The sequence below is a fragment of the Acipenser ruthenus genome, chromosome 19, assembly GCF_902713425.1.
Source record: "Acipenser ruthenus chromosome 19, fAciRut3.2 maternal haplotype, whole genome shotgun sequence".
NCBI classification, from domain to species: Eukaryota; Metazoa; Chordata; class Actinopteri; order Acipenseriformes; family Acipenseridae; genus Acipenser; species Acipenser ruthenus.
The window spans coordinates 29,724,731-29,748,298 of record NC_081207.1 but is presented as its reverse complement, the minus strand read 5'-3'; the positions used below and the strand labels follow the sequence as shown (position 1 = coordinate 29,748,298).

The 23,568-nt window shown below is 41.3% G+C and overlaps 1 protein-coding gene across 4 annotated transcripts; it reads left to right on the top strand.

Annotated features, from left to right (window-relative positions):
* The first annotated feature begins 2,609 nt into the window (after positions 1-2,609).
* Positions 2,610-22,941, top strand: LOC117424625 (enhancer of mRNA-decapping protein 4-like). Of its 4 annotated transcripts, none has more exons than XM_034041177.3 (29): positions 2,610-3,036; positions 3,811-3,967; positions 4,504-4,615; positions 4,720-4,819; positions 5,444-5,630; positions 5,808-5,955; positions 6,245-6,349; positions 6,599-6,708; positions 7,147-7,230; positions 7,533-7,628; positions 7,774-7,873; positions 7,993-8,173; positions 8,607-8,673; positions 8,935-9,026; positions 9,479-9,675; positions 9,820-9,908; positions 11,115-11,253; positions 13,313-13,797; positions 13,968-14,069; positions 14,251-14,391; positions 14,541-14,574; positions 14,966-15,146; positions 15,831-15,986; positions 16,456-16,571; positions 16,925-17,090; positions 17,353-17,539; positions 17,723-17,942; positions 18,387-18,550; positions 19,108-22,941. In XM_034041177.3, exons 1-29 carry the CDS (start codon positions 2,871-2,873, stop codon positions 19,298-19,300), a joined length of 4,275 nt encoding a protein of 1,424 aa, XP_033897068.3. In that variant the 5' UTR covers positions 2,610-2,870; the 3' UTR covers positions 19,301-22,941. The 4 variants fall into 4 exon arrangements, with proteins under 4 accessions (XP_033897068.3, XP_033897067.3, XP_033897070.3 ...); XM_034041176.3 differs by having other exon boundaries at positions 9,817-9,908; XM_034041179.3 differs by having other exon boundaries at positions 2,611-2,955.
* Positions 22,942-23,568: the final 627 nt, after the last annotated feature.

The following is a 23,568-nucleotide window of genomic DNA, read 5'->3' as shown; positions in this document are numbered from 1 at the left end:
CGTCACACTTTTTTTTTCCTGATGCTGGGGTGGAAAGTTGTCGGATTAAGAAGGAAGCATAAGCCTGGAGATACCCTAAACTGGTATCTCCATGCATCTTAAACCCCTAGGCTTGGTTTGTGACTCTACAGCTCTGTGGTGGTAAAGTGCTTGTCTCTTAAGAAGTTATCAGACTAGCAGCAGTTATTACTTCTTACAACGGCCATGTCTTAGTGAAGATTTTTTTTTTTATATAAAGTATACCCATTATATGATGGAACACAGCTTTTCATAAAGGTAGTTTGACAAGTGATTTTTAAAATGGGCTACGCAGAGTTTCTGTTCAGAAGATTTAGGGTGCACATAACTCATATCTGGTGTGCTGCTAAATCTCATGTGGTTTCTCTGACTGGGTGTACTATCATACACGCTGTCTGACAGAGCGATAAAGGGTTACGTTACGAACGCCAATGCAAATCCCTTTGGAGGTTTTATATTGTGTCTCTGCTTCCATAGCTTCCCATTCTGTATTCAACCCTAGTAGCTTTAGGTCTTGTGTTCGTGGACATGCTGCAGGAATCTTCTCAAAGGCAAAGAAATCATTTAGATGAGAAAGGTGTGTTTGTTAATGGTCTGTTGCATAATTGTGTTGGTTTACGTTCAGCACGGTTATTAAAATGCTGAAATGAAGCCGTTGTTACAGCTTTTTCTTTCCCATGTTGATCCACAATGCAATAAATCCTTCACACAAGGATGACACTAACTGTTCATGTAAAATGGGTACATTGACTTCACGTCTAGTGGATGAAGCATCATGGTACACAAATCCTTTAGCTATGTAATGGGTTCTTAAAAGATTGTTCTTCTTATCTACATATTGCATTTCATTTATTACCTGTTTGATGTTCTATTATGTGCTTCTTTTTATGAACCTCTTTTTCTATCTCTTAAAACCGTTGTGTACCATTCTTACTATTCCAGCAAAATTGTTTCTGAAAAGACTAATTGTGTGGAGATGAGATTGGGAAGCATATTAGGGTTGTACAGCCTCAGTGTGCTGTGCTTTACCTGTAGGCAATTCTAAAATACTTTCACGCAGTAAGACTTGAGAAGCCTTTTTAAAAACTTTTTTTTATTTTTACTTTGTTGCTGTAATAGTGAGCATGACAATAATCTAAGCAGAAACAACAAAAAACACCTAATCGGATATTAAACAGTTCATCTGCAACGCTGGGGCCCCTTAGACACAAGCCTAACAACAGCAACACGTGGGGGAGAAGTGGAAACATGAGATCCCCCATTATGTTCCAAGCTTTGGCACCTTTGTGCTGAAAGGCCAGGCTTTTGCATGAGATGAACTGATCAAAACGTACATGAATTAGCAGTATGTGGATGGAAATGGAATACCACGTCTGGGATACTGATCTGCAGGGTCATCACAAAGAATATATTGTGCTGGAGAAGGGTACTGTATGTGGCCCTAGCAGTATTCTTCTGGGTAACCAGGTATGTAAGTAACAAACAAAACCCCTGCCAAGCCAAAGATATCAATAAAACAGTGTGCCATGGCCACACATGCATTACATGTAGACTGGAATATCAGAATGCAAAGGTAGCCAGACTTGGCCCTGTCGTAATAAATGCCCATGCATTTTAGTTTAAGCTAAAGCAGATAAGTGGTTCCCAAGATATAGCCTTAAATAGCTCAGCCAATCGGGTGTAACAACCATGGAAACTGACCTGCGTTTGCGATATATAAATTAACCATTTATATATTTATAAGGAATGTAGTTATGTTAAAATAAAAGTCACAAACAAAGGTAATGTTCATTGAAGAATCAGTATTGGAACGACAAAACTCAAAATAGATGTAAAATGGCATTGAAGCTGCAGTTCATAGCTTTCAGTCAAAAGAGGGATTGCAGATTCATCTGGCTTTGTGAAATTAGAAAAAATGTGTTGTGTGTTGTGAATATGGAGGCAAAAGTAGATCTTGAAGCCCTAAAGCAACAGTGAAGAATGCAACATCAGAAAATAAAAACGGGTGCATATTATTCAGCAATTGGGGGAAAAAAATACTTTCAAAATCAGAAGGTGGGCTGGTGGGGATGGATGTGATACTACTTTTCAGTAGTCTGTACTTGGCTGCGATCGTATCGACTGCACACTGCCCCCGTGTGGTGTCTAAGTATATTTCCCAAGGAAATTGAAAAGCGATGTTAAAGGTAGCACGTTCTCTTGCACCTCTGATAAAATTGCTAGACTTTATTTGAAGTGGTGCTCTTTCTAACGTTTTCGGAATTATTTCAGTGAACATTTTTAAGGGAGATTGCTGTGCAAAGTTACCATGTCTCTACTGTGCGTCTCTCGTCCCAGCTGTGTAGTATTAGTTCCTTTCCATGGTGCAATGAGCCATGTAATGACAAATTCACGCAGATTATTATTATTATTATTATTATTATTATTATTATTATTATTATTATTATTAATAATAATAATAATAATAATAATAATAATAATAGCCATGTTTCAGATATAAATCCCTTAATTTTAGTGTCAACTTGGTTATGATGACATGCTTTGGGGTGGGTTGGTTCAATTAATTTAAACACACGATTTAAGATGTTTGTACAATAGAGGAAACAACGCCAGTCTCTGCGACTCTCTTAAGCAGGTTAAGAAGTAGGTACTCAAAAGAGGTAAGATTTATTATGCGGTGGATCTGGGGAAGGAATTTGAGACAGCGCAGGCCGGAAGTTGAGGTGGTTGCTGATGTTGTCGGCAAACAGAAAGCGAGAAAACGGCAGAAACAAGCAGCGTATTGAAACGCACACGCAAAGAGAGAAATATCGGACTCTTCGCCGCCCGAACTCCCCATTCCGCCTTCCGTCATGGCTTCCAACTCCAACATAGATATCGAGGATGCAACCCAACACCTTCGGGACATCTTGAAGCTGGACCGGCCCGGGCATAGCGGTGAGGAGACAGGGAGGGGGTTACCCGGAGAGGCCGGGTGGCGCCACTGGGCACTAGGCCGCAGAAGATGGGATGGATGTGGTGAGGCTGAAGAAATAGTCAACAAAAGTGATATTTAAACTTTTGAATGATGCTTTTAGAGCGGTGCAAGCTGAAAATGACCTTGTCGGGCCTGTTTTTATTAATAAAGCCTACACTTAACGACAGAAACACAAGATTGACTTTGGGGAAATGAAGTTTTATATCATGGGATAGTTAAGTTATACTAGTGTAGGCACTCTATAGTTTATTAATTAATATTAATATTATTATTATTATGCATGCAGCCCTGTGGGGTTTGGATTTTATTTTAGATAGGTCAGGTGCGTAGTAAATGCAAATTTAAGTTTAGTTTTTAGTGGTATAAAATGTTATAGTGATTACAACGTTATTAATTAAAGTGAGCACATAGACGGTTTTTTTTCCCCGTAAAGTTTTGACATTTACTAACAACTCGTTATGCAACTCAAACATTTCGTGTTTTACGTCTTGCTTCGATACTCGCCTCCCATTTTCACTTTATGCCAACACGTTACAACGCGTTCGTCAGTACGTTTATTTTTTATAATTGCATAGAAGAAACGAAAGTGGTAGCAGTACTCGAGCTTATAGGCGTGTTTCGGTTTGTATGAGGTCAGTCCAAAAAAACAAATGTGGGAGGAAAATGTGTCGTATTTTATTGAAGTATTTTTATTGAAAATGTGGCGCAGTTTTATTGTCTATGTTGTGTTTTTTTGTTAGAAACGTCCCTAACACATCTCATTTGCGCAGTGACCCGCGACTATGAGCTGTATTTATATAAGAAACCCTTTCCAGATACCTCAAGTGAAACCCCAAAGAAGTCGACCTCTTTCAACGGAGAGCTCAATGGTTTGATGGGAGCAGATCTCATAGCAGGGGGAGACAGAGCGGCCATGTCGGAGATATCTATCCATAGCCCAGAGGACATGAACATGCAGGAGAAACAAACCATGTAAGATGTGGTTTATTTTTCCAGGTTGGGGGAATTTAAAATTAGACTCCAGTTGCAAAATAATATAGACTTTTTCATGTGGCCTCAGCCAAAAGACATGCATTTTCTTTGATCCAGCCAAGAGGCGAATTTAATTAAAATAAATGTGTAATTAAATAATTACTATACTACTACTAATACACTTGTTAAAGAAAATTCAGTAAACTGTACGTTTCCCAACCTGATATGACTGGGGAATCCACTGGATTCTCTACCATGTGCTTACAATACCTGGTTGAGTTACTAAAGTCTCTGGACAGTTAAAGCTCCTGCTGTCCACTGTATTCTAGAGCCTATAGTGATATGGTGTAGTTTGCATTTAGTTCTCTTGTATTCTTAAACACCCTTCTATAGAATTACCTGTTGATTTTTAAATTGGCTAATGTACAAGTGCCCTAGATATTCCTCAATCTTTCTGGTAATGTGAATACAATGTGATCTGTATTTAAGTCGGCTTTTATTGGTTCTCTCTCTCTCTTTATCTCTATTTTCTATAGCTGCCTCTCTGGAGAGGACAGCTCCACCTGCATCATTATATCTGCCAGAGATGTGGAAATAGTGGCAAGCCATGACTCCTGCATCAACAGCAAGGCCAGAGGCAGTAACAAGGTAAACGCACTGACTGTGTAGGGAGCATATGACATTTAACTTTTCAAGAGACAAGGCTTTTGTTTTCGAATGCATAAACTTCATGATGTTTCATTCTATTACAGGTAAAAATACAGCCAGTGGCAAAGTATGATTGGGAGCACAAGTACTACTATGGGAACCTGATAGCTGTATCCAACTCCTATCTCGCGTACGCTATCAGAGGTGAGAACCATGACCTGTCTCTAGGACCCTTTTGTCCCTTGCTTTCAGTTGCAGTACAGTTGGGAGGTGTCTAGATGGCGTTATAAGACCAGTTATGAAAGCTAAAGTCAAATATTTGAGTCATGTACAACACTTTGCCTTGTTGCTTGGTTACCATTTCTTGTATTTAGTAACCAGGAAGTATATAGTCATATGTTCTTCTTAATCATGCTGACAGCAGACTTGTTGCTATTTAAGACAGCTGCAACAGCATTACATTCACCAACCATATATTGTGTACTATAGCTGTGTGCAATACTGTAACCACTTGCAAGACACGCATTTCCCTAAGACACATAAGCAATACGTTCAGTTGTGTGCCTTTCTTACTAGAACTCATGGAAATAAGCCTTCTGTGTTTTGAGTTTTCTACTGTAGGTTTTTACTCAGCCTAACCACCAATAACTAGCCTCAGATATGACTTAAGTGCATAGTAAAACCTTGAATAACTCACAGCAGCGATTTTATAATGTTTTTTATTTCCTCTCCAAATCTTTGGTAAAGTAGTTCTTTCCAACATTTCACGCTTGCTTAACCTTGTTTTTCTTTCTGATTTGCTTCTGTGTGTTTTTCACCCTGTGGAAGGTGCAAACAGCATTGCTATGATCCGTGTGCTGAACATAGGCACTGCAGAGCGCACTCTTTTGAAGGGGTTCACTGGCGGAGTGACAGACCTGGCCTTTGCTCATCTCAACTCTAATCAGCTGGCCTGCGTGGACGAGGCTGGAAACCTGTTTGTGTGGCAGCTAACTGAGGAAAATGGGAAGATACAGTATCCTATTCCAGCATTAGTCTTTATATGTTATGCTGTTGGGAAGTTTCCACGAATGATGTAACACATACTTCTGTATGCATGCCTGTCTCGTTCATGTGATGTTGCTATACCAGGTATTGTTCTGCTTGTGCTTGTGTGCGTGTCTTCTGTCTTTATTCTTAACTCTTATCACAGAGATGAGATTATCGTTCACGTCACGAGGCCGGAGAGCACCCCATTGAACGGTAACAGGAGGATCATTTGGTGCCCTTTCATACCAGAGGAGAACGAGGAAAATGCAGAAGATGGATGTCAGACTCTGGCCTTGCTGCATGAGGACAGGGTATTCAGGATTCATTAGTTTTACCCAGATAATGCTCCAGTGCTCTGGCACCCCTATCGTTTCAGCTTCTTTTTCAAAGCAGTATTGAGAGATTTGTATTTCATTTTTTCTTCATTGTAGCTCTTTGTATGTCAGGTGTTTTATGTAAAGATCAAGGATCCAATTTAGTAAAATTTTTAAAGGGGTGACAGAAACCAAACCAAATCCATGGAATAAACTGAATTTGGATCAATATATATAATATATATATATATATTTTTTTTAACTTTGTTTTTGTATCTCTGCCTAGGCTGAAGTTTGGGATTTGGAAATCATTAGAAGCAACAACAGCTTGTGGCCCATGGAAGCAACTGATTTCAAAGAAGGCTTTATCACTGTCAAAGGACACAATGCAGTAAGGAACAAAATCTTTTAAATAGTCTCAGATGTATGCGTGGGTTGGAGTTGGAGGAAATGATTATTGACATTTAAGCAAATGTTTTGTTTATTGACACACATCGAAGTTTCAGATTAATTTGGTAATTCTTTTTAAATGTATTTGATTTCTTTTAGCCGAAAAGCATTTCGATTGTGTAGGGGAGTAAATGCAGTTTTGTTTTTAAAGTGTGCATATGCTTCAGCAGCGCTCTGTATTTCTCCTCAGCGTATCAGTGAAGGTGCCTTGTCACCTGACGGGACAGTCCTTGCCTCAGCCAGTCATGATGGATGCGTCAAATTTTGGCAGATCTACATTGAAGGACAGGATCAACCGAGGTAATTAACAAGCAAATGAATCATTTTGCAGTGACTTGTCCCCACTTTCATGTAGTCATTCTTTTACATTTCTGCTAAAATCTGTTGGGCTTTCTTTAATTGTTTGAAGGCTCTCGGTAACTGTTCTTATAATTTGAGCTGCCTCTGACTTAGCTTCTTGTTTTAAGTGCAATTTTTTTAACTAAAGTCCATTGCACACCGTGTTTTTATTTATTTAATTTGAATATATGCTATAAAAATAACAAATCAGGTGTGCTATGTGGCATTTACATCTACAGTATTTCAAATGATGTCTTTTGAGTTAGATAGTGACTGGAATGTGGATTTCCATGGCAAGCGGTCTGTTTTAGAGTATTCAGGATATTCACTCTACTATTGTAGTACTGTATGATTTAAAATAAATAAAACAATCGTAAACTAGGTTTTCTGTTTGAGTAGATGCCTTCATGACTGGAAACCCCACAATGGTAAACCACTGTCTTGCCTGCTGTTTTGTGACAATCACAAGAAGCAAGACCCTGAGTAAGTACTTCTTATTTTTTATTTTTTGTATGTTAATTCAGCGTGATGCAGTTTGTTTCTGGATAAAGTCCACTGTGGTTTGGGAAGTTGTAAACCATTGAGTCAAGCTATTTATGTTTTATTGGTCTGGAACTTGAGTGTCAATTTTGGATCTGCAGCCAAGAATTCAGCAGAATACTCAGATGCCATATAGCATTATGGGCCTGCCTGAGCTGAATATTTGAATGTTAGGAATACAGTGCTGTTTGTTGTAATTTGTTATTTTTTTAACCCCTTTTGTTAAACTGTGTTCCTGCCATTAGAGTTCCATTCTGGAGATTCCTGATCACGGGTGCAGATCAGAACCAGGAGCTGAAGATGTGGTGCACTGTGTCCTGGACCTGCTTGCAAACTATCCAGTAGGGGGCACTGTTTACTCTGTATTGAGGTTGCAGGATCTAAAACACTGCTTAATCTCTTTGCTGCTACTGTTAATATATACACACACAGTTTTTAAAAAGCATATTTATTATTTTATTTATTTATTTTTGTGTGCGTTTTCAGATTTTCACCGGATCCTTTTAACTCCAGTGTTCTTCCAAGTCTGAAAGCCAGTTTGGACCTTTCTGCTGAATACCTGATTCTGACTGATGTACAGAGGAAAGTAAGTGTGTTAAGTCGAGTGTGTCTAGTATGATAAACAGGTGATTGCTGAGAGCAAAGTGTATGGGAAGGTGTATGTATGCTTGTCCCCTCGCTGATCCCAGTGCATGTCTGTTGCAGGTGCTGTATGTAATGGAGCTGCTGCAGGACCAGGAGAAGGGCAGAGCCAGCTTCACCGCCATCTCGGAGTTCCTGCTCACCCACCCTGTGCTGAGTTTCGGCATCCAGGACGTGAGCCGCAGCCGCCAGAGACACACCGAGGTCCTGCCGGCCGAGGAAGAGAGCGAGAGCGTGACTGTGGGTAAGCACAGCCATGGAGCGCTACTTCACCAGGTGTGCAAAACTCAGCCAATCAGACACCTCGATATTTTCAAGACTCGCAGCTATCGCTGACCCCCCCCTCCCCCAGCAGGAAGGTGTATCATAGCTTTTATACTATAGGGCTATTCCACAATGGTTTGTTACATTGGACAAAGTCCTCAATCTCAGACTACTGGCACGCCCAAGGCTTTTTGATCTACTAACTTTTGTATATTAGGACTCGCCCACTGTAGTATACACTGGGAAGTCCCTCCTCTAGCAGCCACAATAAACCCTTGGTGCAATTGCTATCTGTTCTGTTTCAAGGCATCTTAGCATGCTGCAAGAAGTCCAGTTTATTAGTTCTGCAGCTGGGAGGTACATGCCTTTTTGAGAATTGTTTTTTTTTATTTTATTTTTTTTTCCCAATGCAGAAGGAAGCCAAGGTCCTGTGGAATCTAAAGCAGGAGTCCAGATAAAATTATACTGCGTGCACACAAAGTAAGATTTTGAATATACGCAAATGTATTGCATACATTAGTAACTTGTTTTTATTATTTAAACCCATAACTTTGTGTTGCAACTTTTTTTCATCCAGTATGTAATCAATATTGTACTGGTGTTCTTTATTTGGGGATGTGCTGCACCTGAGGGAATGCAGTGAACCAATATAAGCCTGTTGACTGGAACCCCACCAAACACCTTACACTCTACCAGGTGTGTGCAATCCTTAAACTGTGTGCTTCTCTTTCAATAATCCAGGTCACTCCAAGACGTGCAGATCTGGTTTCAGCCCCACCTGAGTTCTGGGAATTCTACGTTTCTGCCTCCCTCTGGCTCACACGAGGACTTCAGTGAGTTTCTCAATTCTAACTGAATAAAGGGCTCGACCTAGTACCACTTTCTCTTTCATTAGAGCATTTCATATATATAATTAATAAGGCCTAGTATTGCAGATTAAGAAGTGCTTACATTTGAATACTAGGACACAGAGAATTCACCAAGCTCGATGAAAGTCAATTCGTCCTTGATAGCAGATTGCCGCACAGCAAAGTACTGTACATTACATTGAAAAAGATGGAAGCCAAAAAGTTTCTTTTCTTGAAGTGCTTTTTTGTGGGTCTTACTTTTTACATCTAATAAAAAAAGCCCCCAGTTGTTGATCCAGCGTCAGTAAGGTGGAACTCCGGTCATGCCAGCCAAGTGTGACACAAGGCAACAGACACATACCAGTGCTTGGGACAGGATTCACTGATTTATTTAAGCGAGGAACTGGGATGTGGTTAATTAGTTCTTATTGCTTCAGGTTTTGCAGACCAGCTGACAGACGTGAGCATGGAAGGGTTGGGCTCAGACAAGGAGTCGGGCCGTGGCTCTCCGCATGACCTCCGCAGGATATCCGACCTGCCCACTCCAGCTGACTTCCTGTCGGCTACCAGCGACTTTAAACCCAAACTCATGACTCCAGATGCGTTCATGACTCCCAGCGCTTCAACCCAGCAGGTACCTGCGCCCAAGATCTTATCTGTCTTCTGTTGGTCCACGTTGATGAAGATCAGCCAGTAATTTTACAAATTAAATTAAGACTTGATTTAGCTTATACACGTGCAGTTAACTCCCTGTTATGATTCTATTTTGGGTCAGCAGATCTCGGCCTCTCCCGGCAGCAGTGTGAGCACTCTGACCGCAGTAACCGGAATGAGCAGCAATTGTGTCGGCGACAGTGGAATGTCCAGGTAGGTGGTGCTATGCTGTTTTAAACCCCTGAAAAACTACAAAGCTTAATGGGATCCCGAGTGGGGCATCCGGTAAAGGTGCTCCGCGTGGAGTGCAGGATGTGCCATATAGCCTGTATGTAGCCGATTCAAGTCCAGGCTATTCCACTGCCGACCATAGGTCGGCCAGGGTGTCCTCGGCTCACCGTGCACCAGCGACCCCGGTGGTCTGGCCGGGTGCCTGCGGTCTTACCTGTAAGCTTCCCAGAGCTGCGTTGTCCTCCTCCGCTGTAGCTCTGAGTTGGCTGCATGGTGGGCCCTCAGTGTGTAAAAGAAGCAGTGTTTGTCTTCGCCACTCCCGAGTCAGCGCAGGGGTGTTAGCGGTGAGCTGAGCCTAAAAATAATTGGCTATTCCAAATTGGGGCAAAAATTGATCAAAACAATTGGCGACTACTAAATTAAAAAAAGAAATAAATAAATAAAGTACAAAGCTTATACAGATTGCAGCTGATTTAAAAAGGATACAGTTCAGACATCTCAAGCTCATCTGCCTTTCCTGTTTTCACATAATCAATAAATCAACGTGTAACATGAGGTCTGATTTGGTCTGCTAGTATAGGCTCGTTGCCATTTAATGTTTGTTTGTTTGTTTGTTTGTTTGTTTGTGTGTGTGTGTGAGTAATATAAAAAAAAAAAAATTCAGTTTTAATAGCAGCAGATGTGTAATAAAAGCCCAGTACATCGAGGTAGCATTTAGGAAATGTTTTAATCCATCATGGTATTGGCAAAAGTACCCCTTATAATTTCTAACCTTAGCAATGCGAGTGTATTGGGTATTTAACATTTTTAAGGAAGAGTCCTATAAAAGAGAATATGTACAATATTCATATAAAAAAAAAATAAAGCTGTAAAGTAAGACTGTAAAAGTTTGCTAAATGTTTACTTGAACTTGTGCTGTCTTGCATTGATTTATCATTTAAGGGTTACCAAGATTGCACCACCTGGATGTATCATTTTGAATAACACCAAAAGCATAATATTACCAGGTGAACTCCATTAAACATGTGTGATAGCATAACTGTAAAACATGTTTTACAAAAGCATTTTACTGTAATACATTTTACAGCATTTAATATAAACATGTACAGAAATGCACGTAACTTGCTTAGGTAGTACAGTTTTTATTTCCCACAGCTTGAACCTATTGTGTTGCATCCTATTTTACAGGACTGGTGAAGAAATGACAAAGCTTTCCCTGGATAGCAGCATGACTCTCAGTAACAGCACTGACATGCAGGGCAGCCCTCGAAACAACTCTATACTAATCCCTGGACTTGCTGACCAGCTGCCTTTCAAAACTGTCCAGGTATTTATGCGTCTAGGAGAATACCCACAGTTCGTTGGGTTTTGTTGTGATGACTTGGCAATAAATGTGGCAACATAAAAAAAAAAAAACATGATTGCCAACACAGTGAACTGTGCACTTTGTAATTTGTATCAAGACATATTTCATACTGCTTGCCTTTTAAAGGTATGTTGCATAATTAATTACAAAAAGGGCAATGCAAGATCAAACAATTAAGCAGGCAATACATTAAAACAATTGCACAATCAATATTATATTAACATTACAACAAACAAGACATTTAGACAACAATTTATCAATGAACTAGCAATGGTAACATTTGAGTAATTGGTCAAAAACAACTTCTATAGCTTAGCTTAAACTGTAAGTTGCATGCAATTATGATGGAAACTCATTCATAGTTTGCCATCACAAAACAAGAAATAAACATTTTGGCTTGTGTTGTTTAAACGCAATGCTACATTAGTGAAATATCTGATTCCGTAGATCAGATATCAGATAAGATATTCTCTAGTACTGCAGGTGACATAGTATTACTTGCATAAACCATTCTCTAAAATTACTTCCTAATGAATACCACAAGTTACCAAAATTGCAATATAAACTCTCTTTATATAGCAAGATACCTTTATTATTATGTATTTATTAGCAGATGCCCTTACCCAGGGTGGCTTATAGTTGTATACAAAAATACATATCAAGAATTGCAGTAAAAGTCACACGCGTGTAAATATTTGACTATGTCATACCCTGATATGCATTAGCCTGATGCTTGCGTGTACGCTCCGTTGGTATAGTTCCGTTGTAGGTCTAGCAGGACGTCTTAACCCTTTGCAGTCCATTTATTAACTGCGCGTCAGGCACGCCAGGTCTAATTAATTTTCACACGCGCAGTTAATTTTATACGCGCTGTTTAAAAGTATTTTTTTTCACAGTCAAACGGGTTTAAATGGCCCTGCATATCAACAAAGCACTCACTAGGTATCTCCAGCCCCGTCCCACCCTTTCGTTTGCTATAGCGTTCACCTATGTAAGAAATAAATAATAACAATAATAATAGTCGTACATACCGATCGATCATCTCCGGATCACTCGTTTTATCACCAAACTCTTCAATAATGCGATCCAAGTCATTATTTTATTACTATAACATCTGAAAAAAGCTCTGCAAATGTCCATGATAGTCTCAGTGCGCTGACACACTCAGCGAGCTTGTTTACTATGAACGCCCCGTTATCTGATACCTGATACCATGTATGACTATTCATGAGATACGCCTTTTTTTTTTTTTTTTTTTTTTTCCCGACTTGTCTCGGTTCCTGTCGCTCCCACTCGGCAATTGAATGGTTTTCTCTGCTTTTTCCGGAGAAAAAACGACTAAACACCCGTTTATTGCGTTGCTATAATGATGTCGGACCCAGTCCGACAAAGGACCTGTGAGGAATAATTGTAATGTCGGACCCAGTCCGACAATGGACCGCAAAGGGTTAAGGGAACCAGAGTGCATGCCACACCAACGCGACTACTTTGCAGCCATTTCGAAGGACCACTTGAGTAGCTGTACACCTTACTACAACTTGGCAGTCATCTTGAAGGGGCTGCAATTTAAGTTGCTAAATCTCTTGTCTTTTAAAGGGATTTTCAGAACAAAGGGAGGACCAGAGAGTTTCTGATTGGCTAGTCATATCAGGGCCTAGACACTGTTTTTTGAAGTAGAGGGGTCAATTGCTGCCGCCCGTGTCGGCCAGACTTTAAGTAGGTTACCTTGATTAATTGGTGATTACTGGTGTCTCTGCATTTGCATACTGAGTAAATTTATCTTGATTAATTACTACGCATTAGTAGACTTAAACTCATTACTGAGAATACCCATCTGTCTGCAATATGACCTACAAAAACCTGAAATGTATTTGGGATAGGTTTGCTGAGATTCTGGAGAATTGGTCCTTGTATAAACCCATGGCAGATTCCAGAAAGACCTCTTTGTATTCCAGTTTTTGAAGAACTTAGTTTCAGGTTAAATATGCCTCCTTTTGTGGTTTTGTACCTTTCTCTCTAGGTGATTCCTCCAGCTAACCCTCCCCTCTCCCTGGACCTGCAGTCCATTGAACCCATCCTGATGCCCCAGGCCTCTCCAACCCGCGAGCGCTCTCCCGACGTCATTTCCTCCGCCTCCACGGCCATGTCCCAGGATATCCCCGAGATCGCCTCCGAGACCCTGCAGCGTGGACTGGCTGCTTCGGGGGGCCTGCCTGCCGAGGTCCTGGAGCTCACCCTCCACTCGGACAGCATGGCCTCTGCTGCCTCGGCCCTGCACCTCCTCTCCCCCAGGAACCGCCACAACTCTGAGCACAGCCACCACTCCCTGGACATGGGCTCCGGGGAGGCGGAGCGGCTGTCCAGCACCCCCTCCCTCCTGGAGACGGCTCTCTCGCAGGAGAGCGCAGCGGCCATGGCTGCAGCTGCAACAGACAACAGTGGGAGCCAGCCCTGGCCTGCTGCCCCTGATATTACCAGGGAGACCAGGAACAGCCTGATCGACAGGTGAGCAGCACTCCGCAGTATGCTTTTTAAAAATATTTCTACACATGTTTTTAGTGGAATAGAGTTTGGAGGTGGTCCTTATACTGTTTTCTAAGTTTCCCTGAAATGTTCACTTTAACTAATTTGTGTGATAGTGCAACCTGCTTTTACAAAGTAAACCTTTACTGCAGCTCGCGTGAGGATGTGAAAGAAAAGCACAAGTCTTCCTCATTCCACAGACACGCCTACCACCTCCCCCAGCACGACAGTCAGGATGCCAGCGCAGAGCAGAGGTAACCGCAAATACCTAATCCAAGGACACCAGCCAAGCTCTAACACAGCAAGATGTAGATGCATCATATTTCTGCTTTTTTATCGCTTGTAGGTTTCTCAGGTGGTATTCTGATTCTATTAAAACATGTGCCCTGATTTTTTTTTTTTTTTTTTTTTGTGTGTTTTTTCTTCCATTTACAGTGATCATGATGATGAAGTTGCAAGCCTTGCATCCTCCTCAGGAAACTATGGTTCCAAATCCACCCACAGGCTACCTGTGAAAGAATGGAAATCTCCAAGGGGTTCCCCAAAATTAAAGAGAAAGAGCAAAAAGGAGGAGGGGTAGGTATTCAGCGTGTGTCACATAAAATATACAATGTAGATGTTCGGTTGTTCTATCTGGAAGGGTATTCAATGTAGAGTGTCCTGTAGCAATACCCCCACCCTCATTGACTTTATGCTGATTTGTTGTTTTTGTTTTAATTCTTTAGGGATGTTGCTCAGGCAAGGTTATCCGATCATCAGGTAGGCCATTTTTCAGCTACTGTGTTTTTATAATAAAAAAAAAATGCATTAAAGAAAAAACACACACAAAAAAAAGTGTAGAAATGATCTTTTCAGAAAGTGAAAACTCTTGTTGAATTGATTGATGGATGGATATGCATACTGTTGAACCAGTGGCTGTGTGGTCCAGTGGTTAAAGAAAAGGGTTTGTAACCAGGAGGTCCCCGGTTCAAATCCCACCTCAGCCACCGACTCATTGTGTGACCCTGAGCAAGTCACTTAACCTCCTTGTGCTCCGTCTTTTGGGTGAGACGCCTTGGATAAAGGAGTCTGCTAAATAAACAAATAATAATAAAAAGGAAAATCTAAACAGTGTTTCTGACCGGAAGGGCGTCTGTCTCTGCCTTTGCAGATGAGCCCTGAGCTGCAGGAGGAGCTGCTGTCCCTGGTGCGCTGTCAGCAGAGGGAGATCTCGGAGCTGAGGCAGAGCCAGCTGGAGCTGATGCAGAGGCTCACCAACCACATGGACGCTGTCCAGAGCTCCATCATGGGCCACGTGGAGCGAGTGATGATCACCCAGCAAGAACAGGAACGTATCCTTCACACGGCAACAACAAATTAGTAACTAAACCCATAGAAGAGACGTGGTGTCACAAATTCATTCGGAGGTCACTTGCTAAAAAGGGGAAGAACAAATAAAAACACAACTTCCCGTATCGTCGGGGGGGGGGGGGGGGGCTGCCATTAACCTGATTTTGGATTTGTGTTGACTGGCTGGAATGATTTACCTAATGGTCTGTTATAACTTGCTTATGTGACACAAACCCTCTTAACATCAGCTTATTGGACAGCTGCTGTGTGCTTTGTAGTGTGGACTCAAAACATGGCATTTTAAAGACTGACACCATAAAAGTCATTTTTGAGCCTTTGTATGCCTCTGAGCCAATATGCTATCCAGTCTTGCCTTTGAAAAGCAGACTTCACTAATTGACAGTAGCTGTGTCTTATTAGGGTAGCTGGACACCTACCTTAATTTAACTCAAAATGCAATTCAAACAAAACTCAAAGCATTCCCTGGTGTAAAACATTGAACACATGCATTACATTTCTTTATTTGTGAAAGTTATTTCATTGTATTTTGTGGGGATTTTGGGGGAAATGGTTTTTAAAGTGCAGAATTCTTGTAATAGTATGAAAACCTCCAATTCCAGTGTTTTGCGATTTTTTTTTTTTTTTTTTTTTTTTTTTTTTTTTTCCTTGACTGGTACTCTTCATAGAAAGGAGAATGGAGCGGATCCTGGCCGATGGGCATGACCGCAACAGACAGTTCCAGGAGCAGTTGTCTCAGCAGCTGTCGCAGTCTCTCTCCAACACCCTGTCCAACAGGCTGGACAAGACCGTCCGGGACGAGATGAAGAAGACTGTACCTCAGTGTGAGTCTCTGACCAGGATGTGGTTTAGACGAGACACCTGTATAAAATACTACCTGCATTAAATACCCCCTGGTCTCTTACCTACCACAGTGGTGGATTCCAGTTTCGGTTACTCCAGTGCAAATGTGTTATGTGGGAGTGGTGCAGAATGTTTTAGAATGTGCAATAAGAAGTTTCAGTTCAGATGTATGCCTTGCTGCAAGCAGGATTGTTTTTCTTTTCTGTTCTGTAACTTCCCTCAAGTATAGATAGTTATGGAGAGAAGCGTGCCTGTACACTTAGTGTTACGGTTACATGCCTTTTGCCAAGTGCGTCCCTATATGTCCCCCACTTTTCACAGGTGACTAAAGAATTTATGGTGGAACTGGGTAGATGAACGGTTTTCAGTCTCAACAGATTTTGAATACACTGCTGAGTTTTTTGTAGTATTTCTGTCATGCAAGTCTGTCTTTTTTTTTTTTTTTTACAGCTATATCCAAGAGCCTGGAGCCAGTCACAGGTCAACTGAGCAACACAATTGCAGCTAAACTCACCGCGGTGGAGGGAACACTGAAGGAGAACATAACCAAAATGGTGAAGTCAAAGGTAATGTTGTGGCTTAAAGACTGAAACTCACAATCCTGATGCATCAAATGATTGTGTGTGTTTTTAAACAGCGATATATCCTTCTGGGATCCCCCCCCTGAGGTCTAGTAAAGGGTGTCATTATGCAGGACACACAACTGGAATTGTCGTGCTGACTGTAACATGTATGAAAGATGAAGTACAGAAGGGAAATCAATCATCCTGTTTTTGCTACTGCAGAACTACAACTAGGATATGAAGCCCAGCTCTTTATTTAAAGTGTTTGTTATTTTAAGATCTAGTTCACATCTGCAGCTGTTGTGTAGCCAGCATTGATATACATCTTGCTTATTTTAAGCCATTTCTTTCTAAAGAACACTACAGATGCCATTGGGAGAGCGGCAGCAGATGCGTTACAGGGACCCATCCAGGCAGCATACAAGGAGGCCTTCCAGAGCATAGTGTTACCAGTCTTTGAGAAGGGCTGCCAGTCCATGTTCCAGCAAATCAATGACAGCTTTAAGAGTGGAACGCAGGAATGTAAGTAGTATGTGACTGATGCTTCTTAGACTTGGATATTGGCCTATTCAAAATTTTGTAGACTAGGAAAGAAGAGCCCACCTCAGCCCCGGCCACTCCCCTTTTAAAATAAAATTTAAATTATTTTAAATGTTAATCAAGTTGTATAACTTTCGGCTTGCTCGAACTGTACAGCTGCTAACCCTAGGGATAATGGTGAATAGATGTTTAATGTTTTTTGGTTTTGCTTACTTTTTTTTTTTTTTTTGTCTGTTTCACGTAGATATCCAGCAGCTTGAAAACCATCTGAAAAACAAGAAGTTACAGGAGCATGAGGTTCGGCACCCTATGATGGGGCAGCTACAGCAGATGATCGACACTTTCCAGAACTCCACGGACCAGCTGTCTTCCAATATCACAGCCAGCATGCGCTCCGAAGTGCAGCACCAGCTACACATCACAGTTGGAAAGTGAGTTGTTGTTGTTGTTGAAGTAATGCAGCTGCATTAAATGTTTTAATTGGTCTATAAATCATGAAACATGTTCTAGGTAAAATACCTTCTTAACATAGTTCCAAGTAGTTTTGCCCTATCGGGTTTCTTACAATATTGAATTCTTGATGGATTTATTTTTTTCTGGTCCTGTGTTCTCAGCCTGCAGGACTCGATCTTGACCCAGGTCCAGCGCATTGTGAAGGGTGAGGTGAGCATGGCCATGAAGGAGCAGCAAGCTGCAGTCACCACCAGTATCATGCAGGCTATGCGCTCAGCCGCTGGGACGCCCATTCCGTCCTCGCATCTCGACTACCAGACCCAACAGGCTAACATCCTCCAGCTGCTGCAGCAAGGGCAGCTCAACCAGGCTTTCCAGCAGGTGGGTGTAACATCGGGTTCAAGCTGCTCTTGTAGGTGTATGCTTGGTAATACCGGAAATACACTCGGCAATGGCACTTTAGAAGGACCTGTCTACCAGATTGGGTTTGGTATCGCCCTGATGCTGGGCATGTTCTATGATGTCCTTTGATTGGAAAGCCAGACGAATGCCATAGTTTAGTATTTGGTATGCGGACAATGGTCCCTGTAATCCCAGCATGAGTGGATTTGAATACATGTTTGACTTGGTTACTATTCTTGATATGAAAGCACAGATTTATCAAGGATAAGACGACACCTTTCCATCAGTTTTAGGTCGACATGTTGTATGTTGTTCTTGCCAACTGTTGTGGGTGGCTTTGCAGTGGCCTTGATATGTAGACTGCATCCCAGTTTGTTGGATATGGACACACAGTAACCCTTTGTGAATGTCCCTCCTGAACAGGCACTGTCTGCTGCTGACCTGAACCTGGTTCTCTACGTGTGTGAGACGGTGAACTCCCAGCAGGTTTTTGGACAGAACCCCTGTCCACTTATCCAGCCTGTGCTGCTGTCACTCATTCAGCAACTCTCTACTAATCTGGCTACCAGGACTGAACTCAAAATCAGGTATGTTGTTCTTGGGTTGCATTCGGTCGGTCATAATACACAGGAGGGGTTTGCATCATTTCTGTACTGTGGTGCTGAAACACTGCTCCTATGGTTCTTTTTTGTAATAGAGATTGGTTTCACCAGTATTTTAAGTTATCCTGCTGTGCAAATGACAAACAAGAATAGAGTAGTAATAAGCCCTTGTCAGGCATAGAATGCCTCTGTTAGTATAGTCCTTTTCATCTTTTAAGCATGCTACTGCTACCAGCTATCTTTAACTGATCCTCCCTTTTTTTGTAAAGCCTTCCTGTTTAAGGCAAATTAGAAAAAAGATTTGATGTCCTGTTTATAGATAGTTTATAGGTTAATAGCTCTCAAGCCTGCAGATTAACATTCGATAGTTATTTATGGTATTAGATTGGTCTGCAGATGAGAAATAGCAATTGTGCTAATGCATATTACAGTACCATCTGGTGCAAAAACCCAAAAAAAATCATGCATGTATTTTTGTCCCTGTCATACAAGTGTATTTTCAGCCTGCGTTACTGTGTTTTTTTGGGGCGGGTATCTTGCAGTTATCTGGAGGACGCAGTGATGAACCTGGACCACGGTGACCCGGTCACTCGAGACCACATGAGCTCCGTCCTCAGCCAAGTCCGACAGAAGCTGTTCCAGTTCCTGCAGGCAGACCCACACAACGTGCTGAGCAAGCGGGCACGGCGGCTCATGATGATGCTGCAGGGGCTCATCAACCATGGCATGAGCTAAACCAAGGGAACAGCACCCTCTCCGTCTGCAGGAACAGCACTGCTAGACACAAACACTGGAGACAGGGCATGCAGTGCAGTAACCCACAGCTGTAGCAAACTAATGGAGGAAATGTAATCCCTGTTTTATATTGCGGCCATCTTCTTGGCAGCAAGACATGGTGTTCTGTTACGTTTGTTGACATTTCATCCTAATGTCATAGTGAGGTTTTTTTTTTTTTTCCCCCCAGTTGAGTGGATTGAGTTAAGCGTCAAAGACTGTACTGGGTTGAACATGAACAGGAGTAGCACATATTTTGTTTAAGTTATCTGAATTCCTATTTTCCAGCCATGTGCAGTTGTAATTTTTTTTTAATCATACACACAGAATAAAATACCTTTCACATTTTTGCCTCTCAAGTTGCAGTACTCTAAAAGCTGTCTTGCATTACAAAGAGAGAAGGAGAGGTGATACCTTTTATTGGGCTAACTAAGAAAATATTATCACAAGCTTTCAAGACCTTAGAGGTCTCTTCAGGTGAAAGTAGAAAAGAAAGATTGCACCTATCATTACAAAGAGAAGAAGGGTTGCCTCTGTGCAGTGTAAGGAAAATGTCAATTTGGGTGCAGATTGGGCACCAACTCCTATATCCACTTAACCTTTTGGCTTATAATCACTGTTTTGTATGTCCCATTTAATTTGACTTCTCAGACTGTCTCCAATTTCTTCCTCTGATATGCATGGCACAATATTCTGTTTCAAGTACATTACAGTGTCAATGTTGTGATTTGAAGGGTTACTGGTGGTTTTAATTTACTGATTGGAGGTCCTGGCTGGCTGGCTTCCTTTTCCTTGTTTTCTTTGGCCAGAGAGGAGGCTAAAAACATCAACTGTTTCAGCTGTAATGCTTTGGGCAGACACCAGGTGGCAGTTGTTACAGGGCCAGATTTTTTAAAACATCCATTGGGTAGATAACAATGGTGTGTGTGTGTGTGTGTGTGTACCATCCTTCAGCTTTATATAAAGTATCTAATGTTTTGGAGCGCTTGGGTGTACTCTGGCAGTCCAAATCCTGTACATTAGGAGCCTGTATGTGTGGAATTGTGGCCTTGCTGTTAAACACAGGAAAACTAGGATGTAAATTGCATTTGTCATAGTGACTGCATATAAACTCTCCTGAGCTTGCCAGTGCAGTGATGCAGCATGGTTGTATGTAAATTCCTGGGGCAGAGGTCCACTGTGGGCATTTTCTAAACATAGCCCTGCTTTGTGGCCGTATTGTATAATGTGTAAACTTTTAAATTCTCAATTCCTTTTATAATCAGTCAATACTGTTGGTTCAGTCTTGCATTTTTAAATGCTTTAGCAAGTCTTCTGGAGTATTAGTGTCTGTTACAACAGATGGTTTTTCACCCAGGTGCCTGAATCGTGGAGATGCCCACCTTTTTTCCTTTCGTATCTTGTGTACTGCAGTATTTGAGAGTGCTGGCAATTCTTCTGCCCAAGCCAGCAGCATTACTTTGGTTGCAAGATTTCTGATTGCACAGAGACCAGCCTGGTGCTTTTTGTTCTGTTCCAGTTTTTAAAATGTCTTAATCAAAATGGTAATTTTGTCCTGACTTCTTATTTTCCTTCGTTCATATGTAGAAATGTAAGACTTATCAGACATCCTTGATTGACTGACTTAAGATGTTGTTGGTTTTTATAGAATCTCTTTTGTGGCTAGGAACCTCCTAATAGTACTGAATTTAGCAATATTGAAAGACACTGGAAAAGTCATTAAATTTGAGTTTCTTTGAGTATCATTATTTTTCTGAAGCCTTAATGGAGATGTATGTTTTAATCCAAGCAGTGTGACAGGTCCTCCTGTGTGGTGTGTTTATTTATTTTATTTTTTATTTATTTTTTTAAGTATCTTTCTAAACTTCTCTGGTGTTAAAATGAAATCAAAAGGAGATATTTTGAGCAGAGGGGTCAAAGCTTGAAGGATGTTAAGTGTAAGGGTTAAACTAGGTGTCTAAAGTTTTATAAAACAATTTTTATTTGAATCAGTAACGTTTGCTTCTATTTGGGTTTTATTCCCAATAGATTTGTTTTAATGCTGCATTTTTTTGTTTGTTTCATTCCCATATGCTTGTCAGGTCTCCTAAACTGATCCACAGTGGCCATGGCAGAGTGGTGGGCTACTCTAGCAGTGCAATTCTTAGTTCTGTGGAAGGTTTGCTTCAAGTCTGGGGTCGGTCATGGTATCTCTTACCTGTTATTTTTTTTATTATTATTATTTGTTTATTTAGCAGACGCCTTTATCCAAGGCGACTTACAGAGACTCGGGTGTGTGAACTATGCATCAGCTGCAGAGTCACTTACAATTACGTCTCACCTGAAAGACGGAGCACAAGGAGGTTAAGTGACTTGCTCAGGGTCACACAATGAGTCAGTGGCTGAGCCGGGATTTGAACCTGGGGACCTTCTGGTTACAAGCCCTTTTCTTTAACCACTGGACCACACAGCCTCCATCCTTATTGACATTTAAGGGTCTTCTGTTCATGGGGGTGGGGGGGGGGGTTATTACGAGGGTTATTAATGGTGCACTTTCCAGAGTTAATTATTCTAAGTTTTTTATTCTAAGATTTACTGCTTGTTGGCACACAGGTGTCTGGTGGCATTGCATGCAGTTTTTTTTCTTTTGGCCTGTACCACCAGAAAGGCCCATCTCGATATCCAATAGAAGTCTGTTGAACTCTAATGATGTGCCTGTCCTCCAGGTAAAGTCCAGCCTGCCCACAGAGGCACAAACCTAGGCTGGGGGAATCGGCACCTGCAGCCCAGAAACAACATGCTAACTGCAATGCTGTTTGACTTTTCTTTGAAGTGCATACAACAAATAAAGTACAATCTGAATACATGGGGGGACAAATTGGTATACAGTGGATGCTGCTAACCCAAAGTGAGGATAGTGGTTTTTTTTACCGTTTAGGTTTGGGGGTGGGGCAGAACAAACAAACCCCCACACTTGTTAAAAAGCTCAGTTTGTCCATGCTATAGCTTCCATTGGGGTAAACTGACTTTAGGCACAGGCTGTTGTTGCTACTGTTAAAAGGTTGGAAATACCCAAGGTTCTTGTGTATTTTTATGTATATAAAAAAAAGTGTACTAAAACATGTTCAGTTAAGAGAATATGAAGCCTGTTTTTGAGGTTTTGCAAAAGCTGGCAGTCTAGATTTAACCAAATAAAGAAAGTAAACTTTAAAAGTCTAGCATGGTCTTGCATGCCAGTTATCGTGCATATGTAGCACACACAGGATGTTTGTCTCAAGAACATCATCTTCTGTTCCTATCAATTAAAGTTTTATACAGTAGGTACAGAAAGGTACAATTAAAAAATGTAAATGGAGGTGTAGATTTGGATGTGTTTGGAAAATGATTGCCCATCCAAATGCAGTATATATTTTTCCATGTTCAAAAACGCTTGTTAGTTGAGTGTTTTATTCTTCTGTCAGATAATGGCAATCCCATTGTGTTTGAAAACATTTTACTTTTTAGTTTGTTGTGATGGTTTTTGGATTGTTTTCTGTTGTAATTTTTCACTTTTTTTTTATTAATTTTGAAAAATTGTTCAATAAAAAATTTGAAGAAAACAAAAAGATGGTGTATTACAAATCTCCCTGTGTGAGTTGATGTTTGTTTGGGTTGGTGGGGGTCAAATACAGCTCTGCTTACTGTAGCTCCTGAAAGTGTGATTGAATGGCTTCATAAAACCAAAAATAACAAGACTCGATCAAAACAGGCGTGGCCCACTAACACTGTATCTAGATTAATCCCCTATTGTAATCAAACTTGTTTGGAACATCCTTTAGCAGACATTATTGCTGGGGTGGAGTGGCAGTAGTTTTATACTCCCTTCTCCTCTTTGGTGTTTAAGGCCACCAAATCCTTAGTAATGCCACGCCCTGCGCTACACTTACGATTTGAAGACTGCCAGTGACCGACACTACCCGATCGAAGACTGCCAGTGACCCCGACACTGCCCGATTGAAGACTGCCAGTGACCCCGACACTACCCGATCGAAAACTGGCAGTGACCCTACACTACTCGATTGAAGACTGCCAGTGACCCCGACACTACCCAATCGAAAACTGGCAGTGACCCCTACACTATCTGATCGAAGACTGCCAGTGATCACTTTCCCAGGAAAAAAAGAAACCCGGAACCTTTTTCCTGTATGTGTTTTCAGTTAAGAGCACGGGGCATTTAAACAAGAGTGCTGCGCATTTTTATTCTCAGGGGT